The following is a 26,343-nucleotide window of genomic DNA, read 5'->3' as shown; positions in this document are numbered from 1 at the left end:
CTAATAACATACAAAGGAACCTCAAAATCTTATTAAAAAATACACACTTTCTTTTAACAGAAGTAGAATCCTCTAAACTTATAGTAATGAATCCTCAAATACCCACTGCTAAAGCTTATCCTAAGATACATAAAGAACATATTCCAATGAGACCTATTATTAACTACAGAGCAAGCCCAACCTATAAACTCTCGCAATTTATTCAAAGATTTCTCAAAAAGCACTACGTATTCTTAGCTAAAAAAACAGTACGGAACTCAATAGATTTTTGTAATAAAACAAAAGGATTAAAGATTGAACCATATCATAATCTCGCATCATTTGACATAGTAAACATGTACCCGAACATTCCCACAAAACAAACAATAGAAATCATTGAATCTAACCTAAAAAGCCACAGCAATCTAAGCACTTTAGAAATAGAAGAGTTCATTAAATTACTTAATTTTGCCATTAGTAACAACTACTTTAAATTTCATGATACTACCTATCAGCAACAGGGTTTACCGATGGGATCTCCCGCTTCTGGTATAATCGCCAAAATTTACATAGACTATTTAGAGCACACATACATCAACATAATAGACAATATATTTTTTTGGTGCATCATCGATAATAGGTCCACAAATGAAACTGATATATTAGATAAACTCAACACAATAGATTCCCATATAAAATTTACCATGGAAACCAAAAACAATCGCAATCTGAACTACCTGGACATAACGACAACTAGACATGATGACCACCTTTCTTACAGAATATACAGAAAACCCACGCAAACCTCAAATACAATTAAAATGGATTCCGTTCACCCCAATACACACAAAAGAGCAGCCTACTATAGCATGATACAGAGCATTCAATATACCGTTAACAAAAGAAGATCTAAACAAAGAATTACAACTAATTCATGACATAGCTAAGAACAATGGATACAAGAAAGAAATGGTTAACAAAATCATTCACAAAATAAAATCCCAACCCAAAACCTAACTAACAAAAGTAGACGAATCCAAGAAAGATTACGCACTATTCATCTTCAATAATGCACACATAGACCCCATAACCAACATTTTTAAAAAACATAACCTAAGAATAGCTTTCAGAACTACACACAATAGTACCAACATCATACACAACGTCAGAACAATCAATAGCAACAACAAATACAACCACTCAGGGCTATACCGTATCAAATGTAATAATTGCGAAACAAGCTATGTCGGACGCACCGGTAGAAACTTCCTAACCTGATATAACGAACACATAAATGCGGTAAAACACAATCATTTTTCCTCAATAGGACAACATGTCGCAGACTATAAACACAATTTTACAAACATCGATAACGATATGCAAATCCTAAACATAAACCCCAAAGGCCCCCTGCTCAACATAACAGAAGAATTTTACATTACTCTAGATCAGTACACCAATCCAAATTACAACATAAATGAAATCACAGAAAAAACTATCATCATCTTCAATACAGTTATCCCCGCTCTAAAAAACTCTTACCTTAAGTTAATTGACAAACAGAACGGGACACGTAATAGAAAAACATCAAACAACACACCCAGATCCACCCCTACCCCCACAGCAACAACTCTCCCTACCCCTCCTTCCCTTTCCCTCACAGCAGCTAGTATGAGCCCAAGAAGAACACGAAGTAGTACACTAGAAGCTCGCACGTCAAACGCAACTCGGCTACACCAACAATAGTAAGTACATATTCAAATTTACACACATAACCTTTAGACATTCCTCCAACATATATCTCTCACAGCTCAATCTTATCTTCCACAGATAAACATAACACCATTGCACAGCTACAAATGGGAAAGGAGCCATTACTTTGAACCCAATTTTACGGACGCCACAGGACAACAAGATTTCATTCTAACATAAGGCAACATACATAGCAGAGCTGAACATATTTTAACCGAATTTTATCCGTACATCTGGCAACTTTTTTTTTTTTTTAAATTGGAAAGTGTTTTATCCCACATGAAGACTAAATCTTTTACTCATGCAATTTTACAACCATATCTTTTAAACTCCAAGAACAGCAGCTGAGTGTACAACTGTAAATGGGACTTAAATACGAGAGTTGATGAATTGACCAACAAGCAAGATACGAATGTTCATGTGCACGAAATGTTTTTTATATATTGTATTTTATCCTGTACATATATATATGTTAGTTTAATTGAAGATATGTTTTATACACTAATTTTAGGACCTCAACATAATATTTTAGACATACAGTTGCAATTTTGTACATACTGACAATTCACGTTAAGACATGCCCCATTTGTATGTGATTAAATGCACATCATCATATGACATTCCTTTGACAATGCAATTTAATCAAAGCTTCATCATATAAATATGTATTCATGGTTCAGCTGAAGATGACCTTGTATATGGGGTCGAAACCGGTCCTGTAGCTTAATATAAGCAATAAACAAGTATTGATTGGTGGAAATTCTTTCCTATTTTTAATTGTGTAATTCGTCAATACGGAAATGAAGATTATAGATTACGATAGGTAATATGATGTCGGTAGAGGAGATTTACACAGTGTTATGGTCATGTGGCTGCATTTTTGTGGATTGGGGATAAGTTTCCAAGTACGGCACCAGTTCGAGAGGGCATTAAGTGAGGACTGTAGCAGAGCTGCATCTGCTAGATTCCTGATCTCCCTAAATATCTTGCAGCCGTCAGCAAAGAGTAGGGTATTCACTGTTTCGTTGAGTTCGGACGGCAGATCGTCCATAAACAAAGAAAACAGCAAGGGGCCAAGAGTACTGCCTTGTGGGACACCGGAGGTGACTGGTAACCATGAGGATGAAGTGCCTGATATTACCACTCTCTGCCAACGGTTATGTAGGAAGCCAGCAAGAAGGGTCAGAAGACTGCCATGTACATTAAATCGTTCGGAGAGTTGATGGAGCAACAGAGTATGGTCAACAGAATCGAAAGCTTTCGAAATGTCTACGTAGCAGATATCCAGCTGTGATTTAGCTGCAATGGCGTGTGATGCAAAGCTATGCACAGTGGCCAGGTTTGTTAGACAAGAGCCACCTGGTAGAAAACCATGTTGCTTGGTTGAGATATACGGCAAAGTGAATGCGAGGAGACGCTGGTGTATAATGTTTTCAAAGATAAAGGATAGTGTGGGGAGAATAGAGATTGGTCGGTAAGATGAAACATTAAATTTGTTGCCTGATTTGAGAAGTGGAACAATATTTGCCTGTTTCCAGGTAATAGGAAAATAGCTCGCGGCAAAACATCTGTTAAATAATTTAGAGAGAGGGACGCAAAGAGTGCTGGCAGTATTTTTTAGGAAAAGAGGACCTATAGTGTCGGCACCGGTAGCTTTGTTGGTACGAAGAGTTTGAAGAAGGTTATGAACTTCACTTGGTGTGGTAGTTATGCTTGATAGGGTTCTGTTTGAAGCTGTAGCAACGGGAGGGAGCGGTTGGTTTTGTAAGGGAGGGGAGAAGTTGGAGAAGAAATACCTGTTGAACAGTTCATTGCGATCGGCGCCATCTGCTGTTGCATCGTTGTGGTTCACGCTGACAGGAATCCGCTCCGTCCTTCTCCGTGTGTTGATGAGACTCCAGTAGCGCTTGGGATTGCTGCGGACGTTTTCAGTGACAGTGTCTACGTGGTTTTTGTAGTCTCTTCTGACCATAAACCTCGCATGGCGGCGGATTTTAACGAAGGTATTGTGAGTGTGTGGGTTAGGGAAGTCTTTCCACAGGCGCCAAGCTCTCTTCTTATTAAATAGTATCAGTTTGGTCTCTTGTGATATCCAGCGTTGATGTTTGCTAGTAGTATCCCGTTGTGCAGGTACGAAGTCTTTAATTGCAGCTTGCAGCCAGTCGTACAGCAGGTCAAGAGCCGATTCGATATCAGCTATTTCGAGCAGACTCCAGGGAAGGCATTCCAGGGCACGACACATTGCAGGCCAGTCGGCATGGCGCCAGATGTAGGTAGGGCGGTAGGATGTCCTGCTGCGAGGCTTTGAGGAGGGGTGGGGAAGGAGGAATGTAGCATCAAGGGACTGGTGGTCGCACAGGAAAAGGTTTCTGCCTGTGGTTATTGTTTTAAGTTCTAATGAGGAGAGTATGAAGTCCAGGGTGTTGGGTCCACGGGTTGGGTACATATTAAACTGTTTCAGTCCGAGGCCATTAATAAAACTGTCTATAAAGTATGTGTCACAGTTGTTAGCTGACAGTCCGGTAGTTGGAGAAGACCACTTTATAGACAAGTTAAAGTCGCCCATTAAAATTACTTCACCATGAGGGAGAGCTGCAATGACTGAGTCCAGGCACTGTTCAAGGTCACTGAATGGGCTGTTTGGTGGTCTGTAGTAACATCCCACAAGTACAGGGCGTCGAGGAAAGAGTAGCTCCACCCACACTAACTCACAGTTCCGTTCGAGATCTGTCCTTCGTTTACACGGTAAAGCACTGTTCACTGCTAGCAACACTCCACCACCTAGAGTTGCGCGATCACGACGGAATATGCTTTAATGAGCACTGAGTGGTAGTTCACTGTCACTAGCCCAAGAGAGCCATGTTTCAGTAAGTCCAATCACGTCAACTTCTCTTAAGTCTGGCAGGGATAGTTCACAATCAGACAACTTATTGTTTAGGCTTTGCACATTCTGACAATAGATGTTTATGTCTGTTTTCATTTCACAAGTGGTGGGACCGGGGTTTAAGTGGACATCTCCAGCCAGTAGTAGGAGGCAAAGCAAGCCCCTAATCGCTGAGCGACCAGGCCTAGGCTTGTTCGGCTCCGAGCTAGTAGGGAGGCGCCTGTAAGTCTGGAAAATGCCGCATCCAGTCAGAGAGAACGCCAGAATGTAGTAGTTTCTCTCTGCTAGTAGCCATGCAAAAGAACAACTCACTTTTTCACTTGCACACACCAATTCCTTAACTTGAATAGATCCGTGCAGAGAACCGGATTGAGATTATGGATTTATTAGGAGTACATATGCAGTGATATATAATTCTTAATGGTTTATTTAGTCATCGAGATGAATTTAATGGGAGTAAGATTTGTTTCTTGGAAGATAACATGTTCTTACATAATTTTCTGACTATTCATTTGTGATATGCGGTTGTGATGAATATTAGTCATCATTATGATGATGTTATTGTACGTGGAATTTATGTGGAATTAGCACATGTGATACGAGTCTTTTGATAGTGAATTGTCATGTGTTAGTGTGATGATATTTTTTTATTCATGATGTTGATCATGGTAGGAAATAGATAATGGTTCTTCGAGATTATACGAGGTGTAGTCACTTTGATAAAGTCTTCCGATGATGATAATAATAAGTAGATGTCAATCGATGTACTCCAGAATTCTGTCTTAATATTTAGGAATAAGCTTATCCTAATATAATTCATGGAAGTCATTAATTCAAAACTTCTAATGTACGTGTGATTATCTCTTTATGGGACATGTTTTGCTCACTTAATGAGCATCCTCAGCTTTAACTTAATCTTAAAATGATGACCTTGAACAATAGCGAACATATTAAAAAGTCAACTGTCAGTATTAAAATTACACCACAGTCTCTAAAAACTAACTTACATTACATCTAAAAAAAAAGAAGACACTAAACACTTCTTAAAACGTGATAATTTGAGTGATTAAAATTATCACATTGTCAATCCAAAGCCTTGTGTCTGAAATTAATAATAGATCTTCATCTTATAGACAGCAGTAAGCTTTTATAATCTCAAACAGCTCCAAGGTAAACTCCAATCTTACGGAAACAAAACCAAACATAAAACTTATATGACGTAGTGTATCTGAGATATGTGTATTAAACTAGAGTGTCATCATGATGAATTGTGAATACACTAGAAATCATATTGCCTTAAGACACAACAGGCAGAATGCAGAATGTGTGCAGAAGCCAAAAGTTGAAGTTGCTGTCAAACTTATTTTCAATGTAGATAAAAGGTTGTGTTACGCAGTTTACAAAGTATAAAGCTTCATGTCCGACCTTCAACTATGTTAAACGGATAGTGGGATTTGTTATTCAAGATGTTGGGTACGTCCTACCGTTCCAGATTTGTTAACGTAATGACCTGTAATTCCACAACCTCGTAAAACATTCATCTACTTTAGGATAACAAAGTGCTCATGAGAACCAAGGTGACTCTGTATAAGTCATACTTTGTGCCCATTCTCACATACAGTCTAAAAACATGACACTGAAAGAGAGAGAAGTTAGTAAATTGCAAGCATGTGAAATGAAGTTTCTATGAACTGCCCATCAAAAAACACCCAAGAACCATGTAAGGAATGATGACATCAGAATGGAACTAAAAGTGGACTCGACAGAAGAGAAGCTAAGGACTTTGAGACTAACATGGTATAGATATATGAAGTGAATGCCTGGCACAAGAGCACTTAATATTCAAGATGGCACACAGTGTAGTTCACTTGTGAAGTCACTCCACTTAACACCAGCCGTATCCTCATGTAAACTATTAATTAGTTATTGCAAGTGATAGTAACTGTTGAGCAAGTGTAATGTCACCGTCTTGAATGAACATCATGACTCTGAAGGCAGTACAGTCGAAGGTATCTTCATTCAAAGAACAAATGAATGAGTTTTAGAAACGACTGGAACAAACAACCTTGGCTGCAGGCAGGGACACCAACAGCACAGAACAACTCAGTGCTCTGCACTCAGACTTCCGTAAATTTCAGGCATCTATAAGTGCTGATCTTGAATCCATCAAGCAAGAAATCTCAGCACTTCAGCTGAAAGCTAACAAGCAAGACTGGATGCTCAAAAGCAATACTCCAGGAGGAATTGCCTTCTTCATCACGGTGTTTGTGAGTGTCCTAATGAGGATACAGCTGTAAAGGTTCTAAATAGTGTGAAGGAGAAACTGAACATAGAACTGACAATGGCCAGTATTGACAGATGTCACAGACTTGAAGGTCGTAGGACACAGTGGCTAATGGGAAAAGACCCATTATAGCGAGATTTGTTAGGTACCATGAGTGTGAAGCAGTGTGGTGTGCTAAACGGGCTCTAAAGCGTACTCAATTGTTAATAACAGTCTCTTACTCAGACAAGAAAGGAGATGCTACACAAAGCTACGGAATGTGTGAGCAGGCGAGCTTAGTCACAAGATGGTTGAGTCACTTTAATGGACAGTGGCAGCAAAAAATATTTTGTAAATACACCTGCTAAACTAGATTCTGTTCTACGTAGGCTTGGTGCTGAGATGAACCGATTAGTCCACCACGGCTGTATTATATTGCAGTAATCCTAGGATAGGTTTATATTACAGTGCATGTGCCTTAATTCAGTTAATTTTTATGTCGTGTGTACGTGTTTGAGTGCAAGTGCAAGTTGGTGATACATCTACAGAGATACGAAGGTAAGAAGCATGCTTTCTCTCCTGGCTAATGCCTTTATTACAGGGTACCGTTATGGCTTCCCCTAAGTGCAGCAATGACCTTCAGCTAGACAGTGGGCTTGTTCCTTCCCCTTCCCCACCCTCCCAGGACTTGCTCTCTTCCCACCCATCGCTTTGTAATACGCTAGAGAATGTATTTATGACCAAACCCCATTCTTTGAACTGCATTCATAAAAATTTACAGTCTGTCCCAGGCCATATTGACCAGCTTAGAGCTCTACTTCAAAAGAGCAATGTGCATATTGCTGGAGTGAGTGAAACTTGGTAAAGGAAGTCCATTCCTAGTAGCATGGTTGATACAAACAGATATTGTCTATACAGGCATGACAGAGTTGACAGGAGAGGAAGGGTAGCTTTATACTGTAGAGACGATATCAGTTGTAAATTAGTTTACACATCTGGCCACTCCATTGAGCCGAGATCCGAGTTCATGTTCGCGGAGGCAAATATTTCCCCAGTAAAGGTATTAATTGGTGTTGTCTACAGGCCTCCTACAGTTGGGCATATGACTGACTTTGAAGACATTCTACATCAACTATTACCAACTTATGAACCCGCATTAATAACATTAAGAACACACGCGTAAATTTGAGTTTATTGAACCAGAGCGTATGTCAGTAGTAATTAGGCAAGATCTAGCTGAGTGCACATGGCTATGAAACTTTGTCCCAGAGTTGCACCACCAATCACTATTGATCGATAACTCCACATATCAATAGTAAATGAAATGGACAACACGTTAAAACAAAAACTAATTCGATAATATTAATAGCTTTCGAGTGACTGAATTTCAAATTTCGTGGTAGTAGTATTACTAACAGCAGCACTCGGGTGCGCACTGCATGGTAGTAATATTACTACCATCGGGCGCATAGTGTTAATAATGATAATATCCACCGGATTAGCAACATGTTGAAAAAATATCAAGTTAAAATAGTTTCCAAAACTCCTAGTAATAATTATATTTGGTTTCATGCTTCTAAACATATCAACAGATCAAGTAAGTTTAATGGTTCAGATGTCTACAGATTGAAGAGCGAAAATTGCCCAGCGAGTTCTATAGGACACATGGGAAGGAATTTTCGTACCCATTACATGGAATATACTAATGCTGTGAGGCACAACAGATATGGGGCAACATGTGATAGATTCAAAATGTAAGGCTAATAATAATGACCAAGTCTTTCAAGTACTAAAACTTTTGCAAGAGGGCAACCTGCTCAATATCATGGAAGATTGTTTCATTACCATAGATCAGTATGTCAATCTCAAGCATAATTTGAATGAAGCAACAGAGAAAGCAAATGTACTTTTTAATTCTGTCATTCCTTTCATTTCCACAATTTATTTTTAAAAATATGCCACTTCGGGTTTGGTTCATGGTGTGGGTTACTGTAGTCATATCCTACTTCTTGAACCATGGGTGATGGTTGTGTGGTCTAGTAAGTGGTCCTGAGAGTCGGGATACCAGTTGCTATGGAATGGGAGTAGGCATCCTGGACATATTCTGAGTCATGGCCCTCCTTGTGCTCAGGCAGCTAGGGCTATACAATCCACTGGTGGTCCATAACCCATTAGAGGATAGATCCTCACTTGGACTATCTGTAAGTAGGGTAGCATCCTGCTTCATTAATTGACCGAGCTCAGAACATTTTAAGCAAGCCTCGGACCTACGGGAGTAACAGAGTCCCACTCCCATTTGACAGATGAGGGACTCCTTGGAAATAAATTGGCGAACGAAAGCTATCGGTATTAATGGTGCTTATGGAAGAAAGTAAAACTGGCTGAGTCAGCAAAGAGGATGCATCTGGATGTGCTAGGAGTAGGTGATATTCGGATAAGGGGAGATAACGAAGAAGAGATAGGAGATTATAGAGTGTACTTCACGGGTGTTAAAAAGGGAAGGGCAGAGTCTGGGGTAGGGATGTTCATCAGGAATACTATTGCATGCAACATAGTTTCTGTTAGGCATGTAAATGAGCGAATGATGTGGGTAGATTTGGCAGTTGGAGGAATTAGGATGAGAATTGTCTCAGTGTATTCAGATGAAGATGAAGATGAAATTGACAAGTTTTATGAAGCATTGAGTGACATCGTAGTCAGGGTCAACAGCAAAGATAGGATAATGCTAATGGGCGATTTCAATGCAAGAGTTGGAAATAGAACTGAAGGATATGAAAGGGTGATTGGTAAATGTGGGAAAGATATCGAAGCTAATAGGAATGGGAAGCATCTGTTGGACTTTTGTGCTAGTATGGGTTTAGCAGTTACGAATACATCCTTCAAACATAAGGCCATTCACCGCTACGAATGGAAGGGTAGCGGTACCAGATCCATAATAGACTGTATCTTAACCGACTTCGAATTCAGGAAGTCTTTTAGGAATGTATGGGTTTTCGGGGGATTTTTCGATGAAACAGGCCACTATCTGATCTGTAGTGAACTAAATTTCTCTAGGCCTAGGATAGAGAAAGTGAAATCTGTCTGCAAACGAATAAGGGTAAAAAATCTCCACGACGAGAAAATTAGATAGAAGTACATGGATATAATTAGTGAGAAGTTCTCACTCAACACTGACTCCCAGTTCCCTACTTTTCTCCCCACATCCTCTCTCAGCTGGTATAGCCATCTCTTTCTAGATCTTCCCACTGGCATTTTTCCTTCTCTCATTCTTTCTAGACATGCATGTAGTGTTTTTTATTTATTATTTTTGTCTTTAATAGTGGCGAAGTTAGGACTCATGGTCCTCTCTTACACTTAACTACATCATTGTACAGAAAAATTGTGGACAATATTAAATATTTTAAAATAAACTAATTTGCAACATAAATTCAAAATAAATGCAACATATTAATTATACCAATATGTACATATGTACTACAATGTATATATATTGGTATCATTTCAGTTCTTCATCATAATGTAGCCACACAGACGCACATGAGATTCTGTCAGTTGGTACAATTATTTTATTTACACGTATTTACAAATTAACACACACACACAACCTTAATAACAGTATCATAATAAAACACTTCACTTCGAGAATATCAACAAAGCCGCCATTATTAAAAACAACTACCAATCGCTGCACATGGAGATTACAACTTTGAAACACAGTTGAAAACAGATGACTATGTATATCAATATGGAGACTGCAAATATTGCATGTCAGCCTGGGATATATACTTGCTACACCATAACTCTTCTAAACAACCACTAACTTTTTCCGTCAAGATTGTCTTCTTATATATTTGTGCCTGGCCAGGCTTCTAGAAAGTTACATTACAAAATATATCTTCGTGAAAATTCTAGAGTGTCTAATACATAGGTTATAATGTATAGAATATTTTCAATTCTTCTCGTGCCTATTATCATTCTGGAAGTTACAGTGTGTTTCACAATTATGGATTACAATTTATATATACAGGTAAGAATAAATTATAATATTAATTTACAGGTATTTACATTAACTGAACTGACATAACCTCAAAAACAATGCGATCATATCGTATGTACACATGATGTAATAATACTAATACCAAATGAATGTTAACACTTCACAGCTATTCATACAATTATAATAATTATAAAATAATAATTATTATTATTATTCGAGCTTGATATCTGCATTAGTTACCCATGGGTGAGAGAACATTCTTTTCAAGTTATACCTGTTATCGCACTTGCGTCAACCCTTAGTGTGAATGTTTTAAAATAAAACATAATTAATAAGAGATAAATTAGTTTAAATAGCTAGACAAATTGATGTACTACTAAATGAAATTTAATAAAAAATAAGTTTAAATTAATTTTTAAAAATTAACTAAATATCTCACACACACACACACACACACACACACACGCGCGCGCACGCACACACACGCACACACCAAGATTTACACCATTGGTTTTTGCATTTAAGAGGTACTTTCTGTAGGAAGACTTGAAAGACTGTAGTGAGATACTGCTGCAGATGTTATTTGGAACCGAGTTTCATAATCTAGTTCCCGTCGCAATAAATGATCAATTATAGGCAGCTGACCTGCTAAAGGGAATGGCAAGTGCAGTAACAGACCGTGTATTATGCTGGTGAAGAAGGAACGGTATATGAAGTTTGATGACAGATACTGGGGAGTTCTCTCAGTTGGCAGTCTGAACACCAACACGGCTACATGAAGATTACTGAGTTCTTCAAATTTCAGGAGTGAAAGCTGCTTGTAATAAGGTGTGACATGAGTGTCGTAGCGTAACGAAAATATAAATGAGTGTCGTAGCGTAACGAAAATATAAATCTGATGCGGGAATTCATGGTCCTTTGTAATTTTCTAATTTGTTCTTTCGTAGCATCTATGATACAGCATCACAATAATAGAATGAAGGGAGAACTAATGTTCTTATAAGCCTGACTTTCATATTTAATGGTAAAATATTATAGTGGTATTTCAGAGGATGGAGTGAGGCATATACTCTGTTACAGATACGTGTGACGCGTTAATTCCAATTTAGGGCTTCATTTATAACAACACCTAGATTATTTACCAAACTTTCATACAGAATTTTGGTACCAGGTAGAGTGAGTGAAGGGATATATAAGGTCTTTGTTATGTTTATTAATTTTGATTGTCCAACTATAATAGTTTTTGTCTTGGAGGGATTTATTAATATAGAATTTTCATAAGCATATGATATATTTTGTACGTCAGCATTCATTCTATCAGTTGCTATACGAATATCTCCCAGTTTTGTGTGATAATATATTTGGAGGTCATCCGCATACATATGATAATTGCAATTTTTAAATCGAGATACTATGTCGTTTATGTACAATATAAAATGCAATGGTCCAAGTACAGAACCATGGGGTACTCCTGTGTGTTTCATTGCCCATTGAGAAGTCTTGTTATTTATAATGACTCATCTGCAGTTTGTGAGGTAAGAGCTAAAGAGTTGTAAAGCAGTCTGATTTAGATGAAGGGATTTTAATATGGCCAACAGTATGTTTATGTTTACAGTGTCAAATGCACTACTAAAATCAAGAAGAGTAAGTAATGTGACCTTCTGTTCACTCATTGCGTATCTAATGTCATCTATAATAGAACAATAGTCGTGCTCTGTCCGGTTTTAAAGCCTGACTGTACTGGATCAAACAAAGAGTATTTGTTAAGATGCTCGGTTAGCTGCCGATGGATTATCCGCTCGAAGGGTTTGGAGAGAGATGAAAGTATACACACCGGTCTATAGTCTGATAGAGATACAGCTGGAGATTTTTTTGGTACCAGATTTATGATTGCATCTTTCCATATGTTTGGATATGTTCCAGAACTGAGGCAGAAATTATATATGTGAGTAATTACTAGGCAAATAATATTTAGAATATGTTTAGTGATGATGATGGGAAGATCATCAACTCCAGTGGCATTGAATTTGATCGAAAGTATTTCACGCTTCACCTCTGTTTCGTTAACAGTATGGAATTTGAATATTGGTCTATTTGGTGGCAGTTTAGTCAGTAATTTATTAATTGTATGAGTTATAATCTGTGGTTGGTGCTTAATTTTAACGTCAGAGAAGTGTTTATTTAAGTTGTCAAGTGATATATCTGGGTTACAATGGTTAGGTTCAAGTTTCCCTATTCCCATGGAGCGAAGCTCTCGCCATGTGCTTCTGGCATTCATATTATTATTTGCTAGCTGTTGGTAGTGAGAGGATTTCTTATTTTAGATCAATACTTTAATTTTGTTGCGCAGAGACCGATACTGTTCAAGAATGTCAGGAGACTGGTTTATCTATATAGCCGATGTAATGAATCTCGATGGGACATCATGCGTTTAACGTCATCAGTTAGCCATGGTGAGGGAAGTCTAGATACTTTAACTCTACGTTTCGGAGCATGCGTATTGAGGAGACCAAGTAAGAGGGAATTGAACTTTTGTAGTTTCATATCAATATCATCTATGTTAATTATGTCCTCCCAAGGAGAATTTTAATTATCCAATCTAAAGTCACGCATATTTATGTGTTTAATGTCCCTGTAAGTGCTATATTTCGTTTTATATTTTGGTACTTTAAGAGAATATGACAGGTATATCAAGTCATGCTTAGAAATGCATGGAACAGGAATCTGACCATAATACAAAATTTTATGAGGATTATTCGTAACCATTAAATCAAGAAGAGTGTGAGATGATGAGATGGCTCCGATAGTGTGGTTACTCGGTTGTAGTGGCAATACTGTCATGTTACACGTCTGGAATATGTTTAGCAGTTGCTTGTTTCACTTGTCTGCTGTAATATGTCAGCATTGAAGTCCCCGAATATTAATACGGGTTATGAACTTCACACTGTTGGTCCGTATTGAACTGAGATAACATATAAATAATGCACAGTAGATTTTTCCACCTATTCAATACTAAGTTGTATTTACAGTATTTACATTACATGGGACTAGTTCCAACCCTACTCGGGGTCACCATCAGCCATATTAAAACATACACAAAATATATGGCAAATTCCTAAAACATGTTTTCTAGCAGTAAGAGTCTTATGAAAAATATAATTTTACAATATGAAGTGTGGTTGAAATGTTGAAAATGAAATATTACGTGTGATGTAGGTGAGTAATAATTAATACAAGTACATTATACATGCTAATAATTCTGGAACAAAAGTACAAATAAGGTGCTCTGTGTTGTTAAAATTTATAGACTTATGGAATTCTGTAGGTCCTGGTGATACATAACGGTTGTGGACCGAGTGCTATGGCAATAAGAATGAACACAAAGTAACCTGACACATATATAAAAAAATATACAGGTATGTACAATGTCTGAGTAACAAAATGTGTAGTTGATACTCTCTGGAAGAAGAGTCGACTAAACACTGTATCAGCTTAAGCGGATAATTTGGCAGTTGGTGTATTGAGTAACCAAGCCGTGTTGATGGGCAGTCGCACTCTATCAGCTAAGCTACACACACCACAGCGCGAGGTCCAATTTGTTTCCCGCTATGAACTTAGAATTCCACCAATTAATATCACCACGCGCAGTGTCTACTTTCTTCTCAACAAGAATTCAAAAACTTCACATTCTGCACATTCGGTACAAGTAAAGGAAATCCTACGTGTGCATACAGCTCACGGATAAGTGAACAGATTATTACGGAACTTGTAAACGATTCGGATTCTGATCTGTATGAAAGTGATTGTGAAGAAGAAAATTAAAATCTACAAGCTCCTAATCACCGAAGAACCAGTTGCAAAAAGACAAAAGGAGGTGAGAAGCATGGGAACACAATGGAAACAAGACATTGATCCTGTGAACATGCCTGTTTTTTTCTTCCCCTATCGAAATTTTGTGAATGTTTGGCAGATGATTTGGTGAGTAGTGTTTGCTGCTGAAATTACTGAAGAATCATGAGCACCATCTGCAGGAAGGCTGGTAGGTAGAGATTATTTTTCACACAGAATAACTGCAGTGGATGAGAGGAAGGAAGGACACTCGCAGCGTACGTGCAAGGTTTGCTACAACAAGTCCCATCACAACACTGGCCATGCTGTGAAGAAAATGACGACTGTATATTGCTGTAAATATGACTAGGTCTTTGCATAGGAGAATGTTTTGAGTGTTACCATACCAAAGCTAGGTATTGGGAATAACAATATGTAATTCTGTTGTTCAGCAACTGAAAACTATAGAACTTTTCGGAGTGAATTAGAAATTCAAGTGCATGAACAAGGATACCATAATAAACCAATATTGTTGCCTGATTTTATTTCCAATGCTGAAAGTAAGCATTTTTGAATTGATTTCATGTGATAGTCCACTTTTTCTAGAATATGTATATAAACTTGTTTATTTATACTGCAAAAACTTACAAAACTGTGATTTTTTCCTGAGAGTTTAAATCACACCGGCACAGGGTAGGGACACTATCTTGACTCGTCCAGGCTCAGTGTTAAATGTGAAAATAGAAAAATTGTTATTTTGTTTGGTCGCTTTACTTAAGTGAGATTTTGGTTTATGTTTAACTTTATTAATTATTCTATCTACAAAATCTTTCTTATAACCATTGTGTTTAGCTATTGAACGTATTAGATTTAATTCAATATGAAAGTCTAATTTGGATAGAGGCACACTGAATGCTCTGTATCATCATCGCTTTGTCCTTCAGCAAACCGGGTAGGCTGTTTGAAAACAAGCGTCTTCAGAAGTTGCCTATTCGAAAAGATTTTGTTGTCCATGACAAATTCCCAATTCCATCCTCTTCTCTCCATGTCTTCCGTCAGTTGGTCCATCCATCCTCTTCTTGTCTTCCAGCTTGTCTTCTACCTGTTATTCTCTTTTCGAAATAAGCACATGGTAACCTTGTGCTATTAATTCGTTTAACATGCCCAAACCATTTAAGTCTAGATGACCTATGTCTTTCCTCCACAGACGCATTTAGACCTAGATAAGATCGGATCTCATCAATTTTCACGTGATCAAGTCGTGTCTTTTAGAGGGCAGATCTAAGAAATTTCATTTCACAGGCTTGAATCCTACTACAATCCTTTGATGTTAGTGTGCAGGTTTCTTGAGAATATGTAAGGATAGGAATGAAATATGACTTGTACAGGATCATTTTTGTTCTTTGTGAGACGACCTCATTCCACAGTAGGTGTTAGAGCCTTTGGTTACTTTGTGTGTTATTTCTATCTCAGCTCTATTATTACTGGCCATTATACCTCCTAAATATCTGATTTGGTGTACTACTTCAACTTGGTGGTACTGTATTTTTATGTTGCATTATGTATTATGTCTGCTGATTTTCAATGCTACTGTTTTTGATGGGTTCAATTTCATTCCATAATCATCAAACTTCTTACACCATACATTCAGATTATTTTGCACTCCTTCCTCTATTTTATCCCATATTGCCATATTGTCTGCAAACACCAGAGCCAGAAGATCTTTATTACTTTTTCCTTTTAGTTCCTTTAAAATGGTATCTATAAATGCTATGAATAGAAGAGGTGATAAGGCAACTTCCCTGTTGTACTCCTCTAGTTGTATTGAACCATTCAGAGTGACCATCTCCAATACTGACACAGCTTTTGCAATTAGTATACAGCATTTAGATCTTCCTAACGAGGTACTCCGGTACACCAAGTTTTCTAAGACTTTTCCAAATAGTTGATCTAGGTACATTGTCATACGCTTTTTCAAGGTCCATAAACACAATAATTAGGTCTTTTCCTCTTTCCCAGTGTTTCTCTGCTAACATCCCCAAAGCAAATATCAGATCTGTTGTGCTCCTTCCAGCCCTAAAGCCATGTTGTTCCTCTTCTAAGATAGGCTATAGTATACCCCTTACTCTGGCTTCAATGATCTTCTCCATAATTTTAAGGCCATGTGATAGGAGGGTAATGCCTCTGTAATTTTCACTTTTCCTTCTACTCCCCTTCTTCAAGGTAGGAACTATCATCCCTTTTGTCCAATCTTCAGGTATTTCGTTATCCTTCCATATTGTTCTGAGAACTCTATACAGCCACTGTATTCCTGGTGGACCACCAGCTTTAATCATGTCAGCTGTAATTTCATCTGCTCTTACTGACTTACCACTTCTCATCTTATGGAGAGCTTGCTCTACTTCTGTCCATGTAACTGGGACATCTTCCTCTATTGTTTTCTGTCCTACATCATCAACAGAGATCTCATCAGGGCCATTTAGGAGCTTGTCAAAATACTGTCCCACTGTATCCCAGATATCTTTCATATCGCGAACTATATTCGCATCTTCTGTCTCCAGAGCTGTAATTGCTTCTTTATCTGATCTTTTACTTTTTACTGTTCCATATATCACTTTCATATTCCCTTTACTGTCTTCTTCCAGTTTAGTTGTAAATTCTTCCCAACTTTTCTCTTTTTCTTCCCGTACAATTCTCTTGACCTCCAACTTCCTGTATCTATATTCTTTTGCCATCTCTTCCAATTTATTGCTGTCTATTTGGCCGCTGTTGATTCTTCTATCCGACTTAGCCACATCAAGAGCTTTTTTTGGCTTTATTCCTTTTCATTATGGCTTCTTTCACTTTATCATTCCCCCAAGATGTTCTTTTCTCTCCAACTCTTCTGCTTGTTTTTCCACATACTATACTATACTTTTTGTGAATGGGGTGTACTGAATCCTTCTTTATTATATTGATAGTTTGAGCGGGTTTCCTGTAAATATTATATGAAAAATGGCCGCTGTTTCTGGTTATTGTTACATCAAGAAAATTCAAGGATCTATTAGATTCTGTTTTGATTGTATATTTTATGAAGGGATTTAAGGTATTATGTTGATCTAGAATTAACAGACCATTAGTTTTGCTCTCATCTATAATCATCTACAGATCTTATTCAGAAAAAGATGTCTGTTTTATTTATTACATTATATTCCAGATGGTCCAGATAAATTCCGGCCATTATACCCGAGGCTGAGGAACTCCTGGGTAGTCCCTGTTGGAGGTAAATGATATTATTGAAGAGGAAATTGTTGTTATTGAAAGCAAATTCTAGTGTCTTAATGAACTCATCTACCTAACTGATGCTTAGTTTATGTCCGGCTCCTTGGCTGAATGGTCGGCATGCTGGCCTTTGGTTCAGAGGGCCCCAAGTTTGATTCAGAGCCTGATTAAGGATTTAACTGCATATGGTTAATTCCTCTGACCTGGAGACTGAGTGTTTGTGTTCATCTCAATACATTTCTTTTTGTTCATCTCAATGCACTTCTCTTTATCTTTATAAAACACTACCAACCACCACACTGAGACACACAATACTGAATATATCCCTTAACATAATGCCGACATGAGGAAGGGCATCCGGCTGTAGAACCAAACCAAATCAACACCATATGCTGACCCGAATGTGTTGGGAAAAGGCCAGAAAGAAGAAAAAGGTAATAATAATAATAATAATAATAATAATAATAATAATAATAATAATAATAATAATAATAATAATAATAGTGTAATAATAATTTGTTATGCTCAAGTAAGGAGCACGTTTGGACTTATTTAGTACAATGCTGCTTCTTTCCTTTCCAATACCTCTTCATTCATTCACTCAGTGTGTTCCTCTCTGCGTTCTTCTGTTCATCCTGTAGATTTTCTTTTAGGATTCTCTGCAAATTTATGTTTGCTTACTAAGCTTCTAAATTTTGTTCTATTTTGGTTTCTTTGGAAATAATTTTTTGTAGTTTTTCGTTTATTTCCTTAATCAAGTGTTTTCGGGGATAGTGCTAGGTTAAGAAGTTTGTCAGCCTGTTGTTATCCATATTATTATTATTATTATTATTATTATTATTATTATTATTATTATTATTATTATTACTATTATTACTATTATTATTATTATTACTATTTAGTCCAATTGTAGAATGAGTTCATCACTCAGGTGGAGGTGCAGAATGCTGGGATAAACATTATGAAAAATAAAACTTTTCATCACTCACAAATATCAGTCATGGTAAAACTCCAGCCCTGGAGACAAGTGATTCTAACATTATAAGTAAATGGAAATTAATGAAATCTTACTTGGAATGCATCTCAGAGGGAAGATGTGTTCATAGCAATGTCCAGGAACCACCATCCTGCCCCAGGAACTACATTTACTTTTATAACCTAATGAAGAGTATTACATACCATTTTCATTGCTGAAGTAGTTACTTGCATTCCTAGTGGCCAACATAAAGTGGCATGTTATCTCATTCCCGACAATTATGATAATTATAATCCGTTACCAACCCCAGCACAATAAAAGCGCCCCTTTGTTTGTCCCTATATCACAGGCCTTGTCCAGATCCTATCCTAACCGTCCGGACGACAAGACCCAGCCCAGACCAATCGTGTTTCCACACGAAACTACAGGCCTAAGGCCGCTTTGTGGCTTCTAACCTGGGGGCTTATGCCCCCAGACCACCTTTGCTTGTCCCTATATCACAGGCCTTGTCCAGGTCCTATCCTAACTGTCCTCATGGCAAGAACCAGTCCAGACCAATGGTGTAACAATAATCACCACCACCACCACCACCACCACTTATCGAAGCACCGCTCACTCATTAGTTCCTAAGTAGAGAGGTTGGCAGCATTGAGCACCGCTTGACAACATCCTTCCTGAGAAGGCCGCAAGCGTGTAAACAAATAACACTCGTTCCCAGAGCTAACGTAATGATTCAGTCATAACCACTGAGATGAAAAGAAAAAGTGAATAGAATAATACACACTTACCATGTTCCTGATAAAGCAGCAGCTCTGGAGCAAGATAATCTGGAGTGCCTAGGATACGTTGCTCACTGGATACTTTTCCACGACGAACAGATTTAGGAGTTCTGTAAGGAGTCTGGTTTATTGTAGGAATAGGACTAACATATGATGCCTGAAATATTAATACACTGTATGTACTGATAATATAAATACAAGCTGCTACTCAATAAATTTACTCACATAAGTATTACAAAATGTTTTCTTTAAAAGGCAAGAGATTCATCTGACAGCAATAATTCAAAAAATGAAATGGCGTATGGCTTTTAGTGCCGAGAGTGTCTGAGGACAAGTTCGGCTTGTCAGATGCAGGTCTTTTGATTTGACACCCGTAGGCGACCTGCGTGTCGTGATGAGGATGAAATGGTGATGAAGACCCAGCCCCCGTGCCAGCAAAATTAACCACTTAAGGTCAAAATTCCCGACCCTGCCGAGAAGCGAACCCGGAACCCCTGTGACCAAAGGCCAGCATGCTAACCATTTAGCCATGGAGCCGGAAAATAATTCACAAAACCACCAGCAATCAAATGATCATAAATATGTCTTAATATGCCTCTTGGTCATGGCCATCTATCAATGGTTGCTATGCAACATCGCATCACACGTTTAGTATTGCCAATTTCAGATGATCTCTAGCCATAAGACATATTTATGTCAAAATATACAATTATGCATACCCAAGACTGATCAACCACCATCAGTACTTAATAATGTTGTTCCTTAAAATAATAAAACAATCAAAGTGTGTCCACTAACCTAAGACTGACCAATAACCTTCAGTACTTGTATAGAATCCATGCAACAGCTTATATTATTCTAGACCATATAATATTATTATTACTATTATTATTACTAGCTGATGTACCCGTGCTTCGTGACAGAATTCTACATTGTATACAGAATTCTAGGTTATGTACGGTACATGTTGTGAGTAAGATAGTAATATATTGCATAGCTCTTAACGTTACCCTAGAAGCGCAACGGGGAAGTGACAAAAACGTCTTTTTTTATGTGAAGACTGGGAAGTGAACCTCTGCCATTATTCCGTTAACCGATCACACTGATTAATCCAATCAGTGCGTCAGAGTAGGGATCGAATAGCTGGAATATTACGACAAGCCAGTGTGTTAGGTACCAGCAGTATCAGAAAACATATGAACCAGAGGAATGGTATGCTAGAGAAGAAAGTTATCTAACTGCCCTGTTATTTCCCTCCAATATTCAGGTAGGCTGTTGTACTCTGTACACAGAAGTAATCTCACCTATCGGAGGTGAGTGGCAATATTAGAGACAAAGAACATCACAAATTCACAACAATCAATGGTCAACGTAATGTTATTGTTGATCTATTTTATGAGCTTTCGATATTGTAGGCCTTCACATTTAGTTTTCTTCCGACTCTCACATACCACTCTGATCATAGTCGGTACGGTGAAACTGTATAAAACATAAATGATCGGAAACTGTATTCTCTATAAATTATGTTATGTAGTACTTTTCGATAGGACCAATAACATAGGTATTTAAGAATGAAAATTTAGGCGCCTTCCCCTAAACTACTATTTCATTCAGGGTGAATACAATTGCTTATAGCTTAGACTGTAGTTTCTTATTCTCCGATTCTATATACCAATTTTCATTAAATTCTGTTCACCCATTTCCTCGTGGCTCAGCGTTGATGTGGACTTAGCACAAAAATACAAATTCATGAATGTGTTTGTTATCATAGCTGGCACGATAAAAATGTATAAGACATAAATGATCGGAAATTTAATTCTATATAACTTTAGTTATACAGTATTTATCGATAGGACCACTAATCATAATCTATGAGTTTCATTTCCGTATTGATTGTAGCTACAACATAAAATTGATACTGAAGCCTCCACCTTATCAATACATTTATTTACATACTATCATTCACAGTACCGGTTTCGACCCTTCAAGGGTCATCCTCAGCTGACAATTATAAATATAGTTCTTAAAATAGCACAATGGGAAATATTGTACAGTCATGACAATTGTCCAATTCAAGAGACCGTCTAAAACAAATGATACTATTAAAATAATAAAATAAGTCCTCTCTTCCTGGATTATAAAAGGGTTACATAGTATAAAAGGACATGTCATTTGCAAATGTATTTGTTATTTTGATCAGCGTAAAAATTGAAACTTGCAATGTTATGTATGCACTGATAGTAATATTCTTGAAGTGTCCACTATTTTTTACATTAAAACTTATGGCTAACTGATTAAAACATTTCGGAGATTTATTCTTGCAATAACTATATTGTTTATTTCACCGTGTTCTTCTGCTGGTAGTATGAGCGTCTTGAAATGACTTGGACACTGTTTTTGAAGAATTGGGTAGTTATCTAGTGTTCAGTTCAAGGCATATTGAATATATGTACAAGACTCAATATATACCGTTGCTGAGTTGATAGTAAAATGCGTTATGTAAGAATAAAAATTTGTTTTGTGGTGACGTGCTCCTTAATTTGATGTTATATAATTTTATCAAGTGTTTTGCAATACTTGATATCTTGAATTTGAAAGATAGCGTGAGGGCTTCTTCTTTTTATGTTGTAGGCCGTATTTATCTGTAAGTAAAAACGTAGTGTGTAAGAAATTGCATCTACTAGGTTTTCGTTAGAGGTAAAAGAGAGTGCGTTGTACTTACTATAGATGTTGACACTGTTGTGCATTACACGGCAGCACGTCGAGTACTGTTGCGTGTTTGTCTAGAGCTGCTGCTTGTGGCTGCGGAGGGGAAGTTTGAAGGGATAGAAGGAGCCGCTGCTGGGAGAGTGAGACTGGAGTGGGGGGTGTTTCTTGGCGGTTCATTTATGTGTATCGGGTGTTGCTTCTTAACTCTTTTTAGATAATTGTTTTTTTAGGAGGGGGATGACTGCATCAAAAAGACTGTTGGTTTTTTCTGTAATTTCATTCAAATTAAAATTTGGGTTGACATACTGATCTAGGTTTATATAAAATTCTTTTATTATACTGAGTAAGGGGCTCTTGGGATTAGTACTCAGAATTTGCATGTCATTTTCAATATTTGTAAATTTGTGTTTGTAATCTTCGATATGTTGTCCTATGGCTGAAAAATGTCTATATTTTATTGCATTGATATGCTCATTATAACGTATCTGGAAGTTCCTACCAGTATGTAAAATGTAACTGGCTTCACAGTCGTATTTCATGCGATAGACTCCTGAGTGGCTGCATTGATTTTTATTGTTAATGGATTTGGAATTATGTAGAATGCTGATATTATTGTGTGTAGTTTTATAGGCTATTTTAGGCCTCGTCTCTTGAAGATGTTCGTTATGGGATATATATGGGTGTTGTTGTAAGTGAATAGTATGTAATCTTTCTTGGTTTTTTCAGTTCTGATTAATTTGGATTTGGGTTGATTTTTTATTTTGTGTATGATTTTGTTGATCATTTCTTTTTTTATATCCGTTTTGTCTGGCTATTTCATGGATCAAGTTGAGTTCTTTATTTAGTTCTTTTGTTAATGGTATGTTAAAGGCTCTATATATCATACTATAATATGCTGCTTTCTCGTGTGCGTTAGGGTGGGTGGAGTCTATTTTTATTGTATTGGATGTGTGTGTGGGTTTTCTGTATATTTTGTATGATAAATAATTATCGTGCCTAGTTATAGATAAGTCTAGGTAGTTTATGGTGTGATTGTTTTCTATTTCCATGGTGAATTTTATGTGCGGGTCTATTTCGTTTAATTGTTCTAAAATTTTGGTTTCATTAGTGTATCTATTGTCTATTATGACAAATATATCACCCACAAATCTACACCAGAAGAAAATATTGTCTATTATTTTGGATTTCTTGGTGTTCTATATAATCTATATAGATTTCAGCTAATATGCCTGATGTTGGGGATCCCATTGGTAAACCTTGCTGGTGATATATGGTGTCATGAAATTTAAAATAGTTGTTATTGATAGCAAAATGGAGTAATTTTATGAACTGTTCTATTTCTAGGGTACTGAGTTTGCTATGGTTTTTGAGATTAGATTCTATTATTTTTACGGTTTTTTGCGTGGGTATGTTCGGGTACATGTTTATTATATTATATGATGTTAGTCTATGGTGTACCGGGCGAGTTGGCCGTGCGCGTAGAGGCACATGGCTGTGAGCTTGCATCCGGGAGATAGTAGGTTCGAATCCCACTATCGGCAGCCCTGAAGATGGTTTTCCGTGGTTTCCCATTTTCACACCAGGCAAATGCTGGGGCTGCACCTTAATTAAGGCTACGGCCGCTTCCTTCCAACTCCTAGGCCTTTCCTATCCCATCGTCGCCATAAGACCTATCTGTGTCGGTGCGACGTAAAGCCCCTAGCAAAAAAAAAATTGTCTATGGTGTTGTTCTATTTTTATTTCTTTTGTGATGTTGCAGAATTCTATTGAATTTCGTATGGTTTTTTTTTTTTTTTGGATAAAAATACGTAGTGTTTTTTGAGGAATCTTTGGATAAATTGTGCCAGTTTGTAAGTTGGACTCGGTCTGTAGTTTATTATAGGTCTCATTGGGACGTTGTCTTTGTGAATTTTCGGGTATGCTCTAGCGGTTGGTAGTCCTGGGTTCATTGTAATGAGTTTTGCAGTTTCTTGTTCGTTTAGAAGAAAATGGGTGTTTTTTAGTAATGTTTTTAGATTTCCTTGGATGCTGTTAGTAGGGTCTTTGTTTTTGATTTGAAAAGTTTCATCTTGAAAACAGATTTTGGTTTTTGCTATGTATTCGTTTTTATCCATGATGACAGTTGTGTTGCCTTTATCTGCTTTAGTTATTAGTAAATTGTTCTGTTTGATTTTGTTTTTGAGTTTTTTAATCTGTATATTGTTCTTGGTACCTTTGTTGCTGTTCTCCTTACTGATTTTGTTAATATACTGTGGTAATCTTTTCCTAATTTCGTATCGAATTTCATCGCGTTGTTCATGAGGTATTTTGTTTACGGCGTTCTCAGTTCCTGTAATGATTGTAGTGATATTTTGGAAGACTGAATTGTTTCCCCAATTATGTTTGGGTCCCTTACTCAGTATAATGGATTCTGTTTCATCGAAAGTCATATTTGTTAGATTTTTCATTGGTGGATGAAATGTGTGTTGGTTGCTATCGTTAGGTCTAGTCAAATGGTGTCTATTGGTCAGTCTTACCTAAGCAGCGGACAGAAGCAGACGTTAGGAGCGGACAGTGCTGGTAGAGCGGGAGCGCAGTGTGTGCGGCGAGTGGGAAGAAAGACGGGAGGGAAGAGGAAGATGATTGGTGTGGACCAATATCGGGTGGTTATTGGAAGATGGCAGGGAAGACGGAAGATGGAAACAGCCTGGAGTGAAGGAGGTAAAGTAGAAACGAGAATGATGGGTGAGATAATACAGGTGGCAGCGGTGATTATGGTACTGTTAATTATAGGGGGCGTGGAAGCAAATCCCGGTCCGACTCACAGTGGCAACATGAACTGGGAAGACGTGGAGGTTATAAGAAAAGTGGTCAAAGAAGTTGTAGAAGAAGTTTGCCCGTTTGAACAGATTAAAAATGTGATGAAGGAACACGTGAAAGAACTTGAAAATATAAGACGACGGATACAGGGAAAAAAGGAGGAAACAATGACCAAAGTGAAAACTAACGAGAGAGAAATTACATCACTCAAGACGAAAATAAGGAAGATGGAGGAAGAGATGGTAAAGTTGAAGTCAGTAGTAGAAGATGATAACCAAGCACGCAGGAATAAATGCTTATTCATATATGGGGTCCCGGAGGAAAAAGGTGAGGACAAAGTGCTGACTATATACAAAGTAGTGGAAGTCATCCAAAAAATGATGAAAATCAATTTTAGCGAAGCTGATATTGACAATGTGGGAAGGGTAGGTAAAGCACGGGGAAATAGACCGATAAAAATGAAGTTGTTTTCCACCCTGATGGCGGAAATAGTGATAAGAGGAGCGGATAATATACAGGGAGCAAAAATTTGGATTAAAAGAGATATGGGAAGAGATGGGATCAAGAATATAAACACCCTGAAAAGACATTTGGTCCGGGTGCGATTGCAAGGGTTAAGAGCCTACATCAACGGTCAATTATTAGTGGTAACCAATGGTCAATGGACCAAATATTGGACAGTAACGCAATTACGTGAAATGGAGCAGAATGAGAAGGAAGTGGTAATGGGGAAGAGGGTACAAGAAATGCGAACTACAGATAGTTTAGTTGGTGAAGACAGGCATGGAAATAAAGGAAAAACCAAGGAAAATACGGCATTAGAAAAGAGCTTGCAACGAGAAGGAGACACCACGGTAGAGGAGATCATACAGGTTATCAGTGAAGAGATGAGGAGGGAGTCCAAGACGAGGATTGAGGAGCTGAGGTCGGAGTTCGGTGCCAGAGACGAAAGGAAGGAACACGGAGTGAATGGGGGGCAGGAACCACAAGACGTGACGAGTAGTGTTGGCTACTGAATGCATGATTCGAAGCAGTGTATCGATTCATTCAAGTGTCCGAGTGAATCGATTCACAGGAAAGGCGAGCTCACGGCACATGATTCAGCTTACTCCCAGC

At 37.7% G+C, this 26,343-nt stretch overlaps 1 protein-coding gene across 2 annotated transcripts in view; it reads right to left on the bottom strand.

Moving 5' to 3' along the window:
- Window positions 1–26,343, bottom strand: part of gwl (serine/threonine-protein kinase greatwall) — a 221,217-nt gene that overhangs the window by 21,171 nt on the left and 173,703 nt on the right. For both annotated transcript variants that reach the window (XM_068227454.1, XM_067146201.2), the window contains exon 10: window positions 19,729–19,876. In XM_068227454.1, coding sequence (XP_068083555.1) covers window positions 19,729–19,876 — 148 coding nt within the window. The remainder of the gene's footprint in view (window positions 1–19,728; window positions 19,877–26,343) is intronic.

This window comes from Anabrus simplex, chromosome 4 (genome assembly GCF_040414725.1).
Source record: "Anabrus simplex isolate iqAnaSimp1 chromosome 4, ASM4041472v1, whole genome shotgun sequence".
Lineage (NCBI taxonomy): Eukaryota > Metazoa > Arthropoda > Insecta > Orthoptera > Tettigoniidae > Anabrus > Anabrus simplex.
This window is presented reverse-complemented; position numbering and strand designations above follow the sequence as displayed.